This window comes from Lactuca saligna, chromosome 2 (genome assembly GCF_052625555.1).
Source record: "Lactuca saligna cultivar CGN05327 chromosome 2, ASM5262555v1, whole genome shotgun sequence".
Classification (NCBI taxonomy): domain Eukaryota; kingdom Viridiplantae; phylum Streptophyta; class Magnoliopsida; order Asterales; family Asteraceae; genus Lactuca; species Lactuca saligna.
Window position 1 is genome coordinate 135,437,197 of NC_136418.1, and position 11,267 is coordinate 135,448,463.

The 11,267-nt window shown below is 32.2% G+C and overlaps 1 protein-coding gene across 1 annotated transcript; it reads right to left on the reverse strand.

Moving 5' to 3' along the window:
• Positions 1-1,414: 1,414 nt before the first annotated feature.
• LOC145031718 (cytochrome P450 CYP72A219-like) lies at positions 1,415-8,711 on the reverse strand. Its single transcript, XM_078980324.1, has 5 exons — positions 8,376-8,711; positions 3,938-4,155; positions 3,372-3,616; positions 2,622-3,006; positions 1,415-2,075 (listed from the first exon to the last, which is right to left on the reverse strand). The coding sequence occupies exons 1-5, from the start codon at positions 8,653-8,655 to the stop codon at positions 1,644-1,646; spliced, it is 1,560 nt and encodes a 519-aa protein (XP_078836450.1). The 5' UTR covers positions 8,656-8,711; the 3' UTR covers positions 1,415-1,643.
• Between the last annotated feature and the right edge of the window lie 2,556 nt (positions 8,712-11,267).

An 11,267-nucleotide genomic window follows, 5' to 3' on the forward strand; every position in this document is an offset into this window, starting at 1 on the left:
TTGCCCAAGAACGTAACTTTTAATATGATGGAGTGACATACGCAATGACATAATATAATAGATAATAGAGAGGACATTATCATTTTCCTCTTTTCTTATTGAATCTTCCATGTTGACTTCCTTTTTTTGTCGATTACACTCTCTTAATTACACGTGTCATTTAATATTCACATATACAAAAATAAACTACATTCATTAAAAAATAAAAAATAAAAAATAAAAAACAAAAGAAAAAAGAGAGATATGGAAAGTTGAACAAATAGATTTTTTGAGATTTATGTTTGTATGACTTGATATATGGACGGTTCGTTGATTTTGAAAGTCCTATTCAAAAATTAAAATGACCTATAAAATTTCGGATTAACAATAGATATGACATTAGCGATGGATAGTGAGAAAAATAGTGATGGTTTAGATGGAGAAACGACATGTAAGTGATGAATTAAGGATGGGATAGTGAGGGATCAACGACGTAGTAAAAATCTGGGCCACCTGACAACACAGACGCTATGTGGTCACACCCTGAATGTGTTGAGGCCCTGTCTTGATTTATGGTAGATACATAAACAATATTATAGTCTCATTCAAATGAGGTAAAAGAAATGTAAGATGGTGAGCATCCCCAATAGAGTAAATTACACGAATGTTCCCAATGGTTTGAGGTAATTGCGTTTGGTATCTAACTTATTTTTTTAGCTCGGAAGGTCCCTACTGTTTGTTTTTATTATGAGTTTGGTCCCAGTATTTGTTTTTGTTACGCGCTTGATCGCTATCTTACGTAAAAAAACTATTATTTAAATACAAAAAAAATTATAAGATAGGTAAGGTAAGGTGAGGGGTTGGTGTTGGAAGTGTGTTTATTTAAATAAATTAAAAAATCAATAGCAAAATAGTTTTTTTAGGTAAGACATGAACAAAACACGTAACAAAAACAAACAGTAGGGCCCTTCCGAATTTAAAAAAATAAGTTAGGGACCAAATAAACAAATTATTCTAAATCATAGGGACCATTCATGTAATTTACTCTCCCTAATATTCCGCTGAGAGACTATTTCTAAACTATTCTTTTTTTTTAAATGACAAACTAACTAATCTACTCCTAAATAACCACTTATATTTCCACCGAGACTTGAACTCCTGACCTTTTATATGAGATGATCACTACATACCGCGGCCCTTTGGTAACTACCCTTTTCTAATCTGTAGCAAAAGTTGTGCATTTAATATCAGTCGCCAATCTGTTACAATCCACCGCCCTTTGGTTGTTTACACTTTAACTTCAAAGTTGATGGAGAGAAAAATATATTAGACGGATATTTCCGTTGTTTCTAATTGCTAAAAAATGGTCGTATTAGCCCAAACTGTTTTGGCCGTTATATTGTTTCAGCAGTGTATCCGTCCACTTATATGATCATTTCCGAAAACCTCGGTTAGTTTATAGCGATCATAGCTTATTGAAAAAGATACATGTGATTGGATTAATACATACTTCCTCCATATAACAATACATAGATGTACTCTACAAGACTACAACTATATATAATAGTTTTTTAATATACAATATGTTGCATATATCTCTTTCATACAATATTACGGTGTAATAATACATAAGCCAACCATATTGAACTCAAAATAACAATCTTCTATTGTTCAAGTTTATGCAGAATTAAATGAGCGCCATGTTGGGGTTGAAGGGTGAGAACAGTATGAGGAGCATGGACATAGGATGGTGAAAGCTCAAAAGAGAACTTTTGTAAGATCATTGCGAGGGCAATTTTAGCTTCCAACAATGCAAAGTTTTGTCCAACACAGATTCTAGGTCCCCAACCAAAGGGAAGGAAAATGACTTGATTTTTGGTTGCCTTTGAGATTCCTTCAGAAAACCTATTTGGATTAAATTTCTTGGCATCACTACCCCAACATTCCTCATCATAGTGAATTAGCATGATGGGTAATCCGATTAGAATCCCAGATGGTAGCGAAAATTCTCCCAATGTGATCTCTTTGTCAACTCTACGGGCTAGTCCAACAACAGGAGGGTATAGCCTTAGTACTTCATGGAAAATCATATTTACCTATGTGGAAAAAAAACATGATACTTTTTAGAGACACAAAACTACCATATATAATTATGAGAATTAACTATAGTTGTTAGCGGATTGAATTTAAATTTTCAATCATTTTAATTACACATTTTCAACCTAAAGAACAACTTTAATAAAACAGGTTGTTGAGTAAGGGCCGGAATTTTTGACATATACAAGTCATCAAATTGTTTGGGTATATATTTTTTTAATTTTATATTATGCTAATCTTATAAACTAAAAAACTACAAAACAAGCCAAAAAACAAAAGTTGCAAATCTTAGAATGTTATCTAGAAAATTAAGTTGTAATTTTGGTTTTTTAATTAGGAACACTTATTTGAGCTTGTAACTTATTCAGCTAACTTTAAACTATATTTATTTTATGTAATCTTTGATATTCAAACACGTCAACCAAGGTTGACCAATTTATAGTACATAGGTTGGGTTATGTTGCAAATCTTAACAAGTTTAAAATCAAACATGTCAAGCCAACCATTGAAAATTCTAGAAGTAACCAAGGGATAAAAGTACTTACAACTTTGAGGTGATTTAGCCCATCTAAATCCATATTTTTGTCCCCGAAGACATTTAAAACCTCTTCTCTAGCACGTGACTGCCATTCTTGATGCTTACTTAATAAGATCATCGTCCATACAAGCAAGCTTGATGTTGTCTCTTGTCCAGCAAAGTAAAAAAGCTTACACTCTTCAATGACTTCATCAATAGTCATCCCATGATTCTTGTTTTGGTGTTGCTCAACCTCTTTAATATTAGATTCAAGCATTATTCCTAACAAATCACCATTGTTACCTTCTCCAGTCTTCATTGCCTTGAGCTTGTTGTTAATGATACCTCTTATAGAATGCTTTACTTTTATATCAATAACATTCATCTGTATGTTCCTCTTTGTTGGAAAAAACCTATGCATAAATCGTAGTATAAACAATTAAGTTTACTTAGATTTACTTTTCTATTATGGGTAATCTCAAAAATAATCTTGGAGGTGTATAATAAAAAATTGTCCACATTTTTAAACATATTACACAAAATACCCTCTCATTTCTCACTATGGAATTTGCATATTTGCCAAATTCTTTCACTATTAATTATCCCAATCACAAAAATCATTGTTAAAAAGTCATCATCTTTTCACAAGGCATGTCATTTTGCAAATATGATGTAATTTCGCAAAAAAAAAAAAACACACACACGCACACCCAAATTTTTAGGTATTTTGTGGTGGTCGCTACTCCTAAAAGCATAATATATAACCAACTAGATTTACCTAGATCCGGGGATGTAAAGTGATTGTAGTGCCTCCATTGTAAGTACACCTTGTTCTTTTATGAGCTCAAATATCTTAATTCCTTCTTCATAATTACTCCCAAATGCGGTTCTTGATATAACGTCACTTGTTAAAGCTTGAAGGTCAGGCCAAATATCGATCTCACATGATCCCTTTGATGAAACCAACTTCTCCCATTTTCCAAACATTTCACCACCACTTAACTGGAAAGCTGGTACCATATTCTGGATACATAATATAGGTAACATTGATAAGGCGTACAAATTTAATAACACAACTTAAAAAGGATTTATCACTAAATTAAAATGACCAAAATCGATTAAGCATAATGTGTTTTTTTTTCCAAACGTCTTTATGAATGGTCCCTACTAGAAAAACTAATAAAGATTGTGATAATTTTTCAAAATGAGATCATCATTTGGCAAAAAAAAAAAAAAGTTTTGTGATATTTGCTCAAAAAGTGATCATTGTAAGATCGGGTCTCACCCAATTTGGTAATCTTAGTAATTATCCATTAGAAAAATAAACCGTAGTTACCAAAGTACCTTTAGCTTCTCCATATGAAAAGCTGGATTGATTAGTTTCCTATGTTTAGCCCACTGATCGCCTTCGTATGTCACTAATCCCGTTGCTATTAACCTAGCCATTGGATTAGATCTCGGCTTTTTAAAGTCATTTAATTTTACGAATACATCTTTAATGAGCTCAGGGTCCATAATAGTCACTCTTGGTTTCCATCCCATCCATGTGATGTAATTTTTACCTGCATAAGGAATAATTCCAGTTATAACTTATATACAAACTAATATATCTTATTACTGCAACTGCAAAAAAGAAGCTAACTTTATGCCCAAAATCAATTACCAATTCCGTTTTTATATTAAATGTTTGAATGTTTGATTGGAATGAGAACCTTAAAGTCAAGGGGTGCCCAGAGTAAAATTTTAATATTTTTATATCATTTATATTCAAGATTTAGGTTGGATATTCATGCCAAGTAAAATCTGAGGACATCATAAGATTGTTTATTTTGTTTGGCTAATTAGAGCATCCATAATGGTTAACTGTTCCAACTGTTTTACTGTCTTCAAACCATTTGTTTATTTTGTTAAGCCAATTAGAGCATCCACAACTGACTATGATTTGATACAAATTAGGTGGAAGGGATTGTGCACTTATATTATGCAAGGTTGATCCCCTACACAATGAATGACATGTTACAATCATGAGACCACACCTCCTTGTGGGGGAAGACCAAGAAAGAAAGAAGAATGCACCAAAATACAATGTAGAAAAGCAAAGAATCTTTCCTGCTTCATAGGTATTTACAGCTAATAGGATAGAATAGTATAATGCGATGAATTCGAATGTCTCTGAAGATCCTTATGATTTTTTTCACTAAGGTGCTTTTTGTTTTTTCGAAGCGAAAATGTCTTAAGTCTGCGGACCACCTCTGTAATCCTCTGTAGCAGAAGAGGTAGAATAAAAGTCTGCAACATTTAATAAAAACTATGTTTGTTTTTTAATGTCTGCATATTGCTGCAGTAAGTTAAAGTAAGGCGCGAAGAGGTTTGAAGCAGTTGGTTTAGTGTTGCGCCACGCAGCACACACGCAACAGTTTTTAAGTCAGGAGTCTTCAGGAAAACAAACAGCTGTGAAAGGCCAAGTGCTGCGCGGCACAACAATAAGTGGTTTGAAGTGGTTTTTTAAAAAAAAACAAACAGCACCTAAGTCTAACATTACAAAGATTAGATGTGAAACACGTATTTTATACGGATTGATTAAAAATAATTTAATATTGAAAGAAAATAATGTATTTATTTCAATTTATTTTTACATTCATTACATTTAATACACTATATGTATATATAGAAAAAAAATATGTGGCTTTTTAGTTTAAAATTTGAAGAAAAAAAAGCCACAAATTGACATGTGGACATTATTTATTTAAAAAATACTACACAATGACAAGTATCAAAACTTATAAGAAATTGATATGTACGGTGTACCAGAATGAATTTCGATTCATCATAGTAGATTTATGGTAAGGTGGGTTTCGGGGTGACTATTCGTTGGACCCTTTGAAGCATGGAGAGTTTCAAGAATTTATGGCTCAAAAGGTGGGTCTCATTTTATTTTTTTTATATGAAATTACCACAAAAGAAAATAGCACCCCCTATTTGATAAAGATTGGTCTCATGACCAAGCCTGGACTAAAGTCCATATCTTAAATAAATATTTTGGTTAGTTGTTTACAAAAAAAATTAATGCTTATTTAATTACCTACTCTATACAACATTTGTCAAAAATCTACATTTATTTTACAATTATCTAATCAATTAAAAAGAAAAAACAAAATTAAGTTACAAAAAAAAAAATGCAGTTTGCACATAACTTTTTATTTGAGGGGTTAAAAAAAGTGCATGATCTTCATCATGTTGTTCGACTTACAACTTACAAGTGTGTGAACTGTAAAGGACTCACATTCATAAGTGTGAGAAGGATAAATGTCAATGTAGCCCAACCAACTACCAGGTTTTGTTTTAAAAGGTCCCTCATCTTTTTTTCTTGCATTACAGGTGTATAAACTTCACTTTTAAATTTTAAAAGGTCACTATTTTTGAAATCCTTGACTTACTACCGGCTAATAGTCTGGCCAGCAAAAGTTAGAAGCATAGTCAGCACAAATTAAAAGCCATGTCATTAAATCACAAATCCACCTCATCAAGTAAGATGCCACATCCCCTTCATCAATTAAGATGTTGCTCTTTTCCTCCAGTTAAATTGTCGCTATAGAATTGCAGTTCCAGAAGTGCAAGAGCCAAAGCCTCCTTCGTTGCCCCCTTACTCGCTCTCTAATATGTTGACCATCGATGATTACCTAGTCAGTGCTGATGAAAAACCCTAATTCACAATCATTTTCCGCCAATGACCACCACAGAAGGCCTTACCATTAGTCTCTAATGTCATCACTCACTCACTCACTCACTCATTCTCTCTCTCTCTCTCTCTCTCACACACACACATACACTCTCTCTCTCTCTCTCTCTCTCTCTCTTTCTCATCATTTCTACCACCTTTCTTGTTCGTGAATATGAAATGAACACAACGATCCGTCATGGACAATCCCAAAAAAAACAATCAAACTTTTCTCAACCACCTGTGTATCCTATTTGTAGGCCCTAAAATAAATTAGAAATCGAAATACATGGGTTTAGGTAGTCTCTTCCTCTTCGAGTCAAGAATAGGGCTATTTCTTGTTGTTGTGTGTGTCTCTCACCCCCTTCTTTAATTTATGGTAAGGGATTAAGAACACAGGCATCTGGAACAAAAACAATTCTAGGTTTGGGCAAAACGATTCCAGATGGTTTCCAAGCAAGATTATCAACAAACAAAAACAAAAACAAGTGAAATATGCACTTGTATTCATCTTCGATGCAGGTTAACTATTTTGCCCCTTCCACAAGCAAGCGCTAAGCCAATGCAGGTTTTGATTTTCGGTTTTAGTTGGTGGCACTACAATTTTGTTCATCTTCCTCCCAACTCCCACAATAATCACATGTAGCTCAAACTCATGCCTTCCAACTTGTAGAACCATGAAACTCGAAATGAATAAGATTCAAACCAAGGAAATCGAATGAAGAAGAAATCGAATAAACATCCTTGTTGGGCTGTTGTGCAGCTTCATCGACTTGTATATCTATGGAAATCAAAATGAAGAAGAGATTCTAACCAAAGATACCGAGCAGAGAGTGAAACCTGATTGGAATAAGGTGAAATCTTGGAGAGACGAACAATTCATGTGAAGGTCTATGATTGAGAATAGGGAAGGTGAGTGTTCTTGAAGATGAACATAAATTTGTGGTCGGTGAGGACGCGAGTGATATAATAAGGTGTATTTTAATTGAGAAATTAAATATCATTCTACTTTTGTTCTTATAAATCCTCCTACCTAATTAAATAATGACATGTGTCATATTAGTATACTAAAATATCATTAAATTAGCATTAAATATTATATGTGTCATTATTTAATTTGGTATGAGGATTTATAAGAACAAAAGGTTGAAAGATATTTAATTTCTCACTTTAATTTAAATTTTCTTTTTAGTGAAAAAAGCCAAAACATGAAGGAAAACCGGCAATTACAATTCAAGGTCCCTTTTTAGTAGGTAAAAAATGATTTTATGCCTCTAAACTACAAAAATAACATTAAGGACCTTTTAAAACAAAATTTGATAGTTGGTCGTGTTACAATTACATTTACTCGTGTAGAAATTTAAAATTCATAAAAGTATTCACGCTTGTAGCTATTAAAAGAAAACTGTTCACACTTAATTATGTATGCAAAAATACAAAATTTTATCTAAACTAATTGATGGTCTATGTAAATTGTAAAGCCAGCTAGTTTAATTAGAAGTATAAATTTTAATATTATCTTGATTTTTAAATCTATAAGTTCCAAAATCAGTGAAGAAATGGTGATGTGGACTCTTTATTTGTAACATTATAATTAATTTGGGCGGTCACTTATCAACATAGAATCGTGCCACTTGTTATCATTATTGACTTATTGTGTTAGATATACAGACCATACATAGTTCTGTAGTATAAAGAATTGATAACGACCCATAACAAGAACTAGACATATATTTCAAGAAAAAAATTACGATCTTAATTAAAAAATAAAACACTTGAATTATCTATCAAATCTTAATATTATGTTTAATTATCTGCCCCATATTGGTAGGATAACCAAAACAAAATAAAATATCTTAGACATTAATTCCCCTAAAGCTTCAAAGTACCAACGTATGAACAGAGAAAGAAAACCCATGACTATCACTAGTTTAGTTTATATAAGATAATTGACATTCTCACTATACTCAAAAGATCATGAACATCAATCCAAATTTCATTGAGAAATTGCAAAAGTTTCATCTTTTTGTTTCATACTCTATTTAATGAATTGAAGAAACTAACCATGTTTTTGCAGAGAATGAAGGGAGAAAGCCGTAACACGTGCGAGAACACCATCATCGTCATCCAAACTTATAGGCTTAGATCTTGATTCTTGGAACATCATAGAAACCTCTTTCATGTCCCCATACAACAATCTGTATTTGTTTCCTTTGAAACCTTGATTCCGCAGGTGCTTCTCCAGCTTTTTTGGTCTCAACCACAAAATATTTACCAACTGCCATGCGCATAGTACAACTGCTATAACACATGAGATCGCCACTGTGTTTGTTACTGCGTCCATATTGTTTGTTCACTTTCCAAAATATGATAGAGGAAGGAAGCCTCTAGCTATTACAGGGGTGTCGGGGTATATATATATATATATATATATATATATATATATATATATATATATATATATATATATATATATATATATATATATATAATTTTTTTAGGTAGGAAGCTAAGAATTTTGCTTCCGTATATTTTTTGAAGAACAAAACAAACGTATCGATAGATAAATAAAAAATAACATGATTCACAAAGCAATTTCCGAATGATTCATTTTTACGATAAATTTGTTGATATTAATTAAAATTGTAATAAAAGTGAATTTTTTTTTAATTTGTTTAAAAATAAATTGTAATAAAAGTGAATTATTCATTTTGTTTATTTGCTAAAAAAAATATATATTTAAATACCTTTTTATTTTCCTATCAAAATTTATCTTTGTTAATTCATCTTGGTTATATATATATATATATATATATATATATATATATATATATATATATATATATATATATATAAACTTTTTTGTTTGAATAATTTTTCGAAATCTACAAAAAGAATCTATATATTTTTGTTCTATTAACAAAAAAAACACCGTCTCCTATTAAACCATTGAAATCGGTAAAATTTGGAAATGAACCATTGAAACCGGTTAGTGCCGGTTTAAGGATAAAATTTTAAATTAAAAAAAGACATCATATTTTAATTTTTCATAAGATTAAAATTTAAAATTTTCTAGAATTTTTATTTTATATAAATATGAAATTTATTCAAAGAAAACTTATATTTATTCATTAAAAAACATAAAATAAAATAAAGTTCCCACAAAAATTTGTTTAATTGCGAAAAGATTATTGATCAAATACTCATGCAGGTACATGACTTGCCAAAAACACATTTCGAAGGAGTGACGTAAGCAGTGACATAATATAAAGGATTTTATTTATTTCTTCTTGTCTTGGTAACACCTCCCTTGTCCTCCTGTTTTTGTCGACAAATCTTTGTTGATTACACGTGTCATCTAACTCCTAAATATATCAAAAACGTAGTATAATCAAGTCAAACTAAACATTGATATTTTCAGTTGATAATAATAAATTAGAAAATAATCATTTTTTGTTTTGAAAACCGGCAAAAAGGTATTTATTTTCAGAAATTGTTTTATACCTTTTTCGTAAAATGGTGTAAGCTTTTTCACTGTAAACATGAAATTATAATATTGTCATATTTCTTTTTTTTCATTTATTTTTCAGGTTTAATATTGAGTTTTATTTAATTTTTATTCTTTTATTGAAATGAATATGATATATTACTACTTTAACAATAATTTCTCTTCTCTATTTCTTTTTCAATAACATCCCAACGACTATGGACATCTCACCACCACCGCCACGCCACCGGAAACTAGGGATGAACAGTTTATACCAACTCTCGATCCGTACCTGTACTTGTATGGTACGATACTCGATACTCTAAAATCATGAAATTCAGAATTTTGTATCGGTACGTACTAGTATTGAAAATCGATATCATTTTCCCTATAGGTAACGGTAACATTAATTTAGTACGATACTCGGGATTGACTTCCGATCAAATTTGATTTTCGAGAAATTGGAAATGGTACCGATCGGTACCGTTTCCATTCTACGCTCATCCCTACCGAAGACAACGGTCTTTTATATCAGAAACAACCGACATTGCTTCTCTCCTTCTCTCTCTCCCTCCTACATACGATCAATACCATCACCAAATCTATTGAAACAACCAACTCCACCACCAACATCTCACCGGGTCCGTCGATCATTTTGGATGTTGGGTTGTACACCGACAAAGACGGGTTCGGATGAAGAAGATGAAACAATCTCCCTTGTCCTCTTTCTCAGCTCCAACAAGCACGTGCTTCACATCCGGCATACCCTTTCACCTTCAACAACCATTACCAGGAGTGTAGATCTGCGAACGGTTGACGATGGCGGCATACAACCGGCGATGACAGCTCCATCTCCAGCAACCCACGCAAATTCGAAACCCTATCCTACAAGTAGATCTCAAAACCCTAACGTATAGGTGGCGATGATGCATCCCATTTTCCCTCTTTTTGTATCATGTCAACACACGTACACAAAAAGTGTGTGTATTTTGTATTTATCTTATTTGAATGGTGTTTGTACAAGAGGGTGGCGATGGTGAAGGACGTGGTGGTTTATGGCTTGATGACTGCTGAGAACAAGAACGGGGGATGAAAGGGTCGTTGACGGTGTTTCTCATAGAAAAATAAGTGGTGGTCAACGGTGGTGGATGAGTGGTCCAGTTGTGGTGATGGTTTTGTCTATCAAATAATTTATGGGAAATGGAGTTTAGAAGGGGAAAGGGTTAGTATTAAGACGCACAGGTGGGTTTTTTTTTTTTTTTTTGTATACTATAAATAATTATAAGAGAAATAAAATAAATCAAAAAAGAATAAAAATTATAGAATAAGTATTTCACGTCTCGCAAGGGATGAAAAATGCAACTTTAAACTAATGAGAGATGATACTTACAACTTTTAATCAAACAAGGGATAACCCGGGTTAACTCTTAAAAATAAAGACTAAACATGGCTTTTAACGCCTACACGAA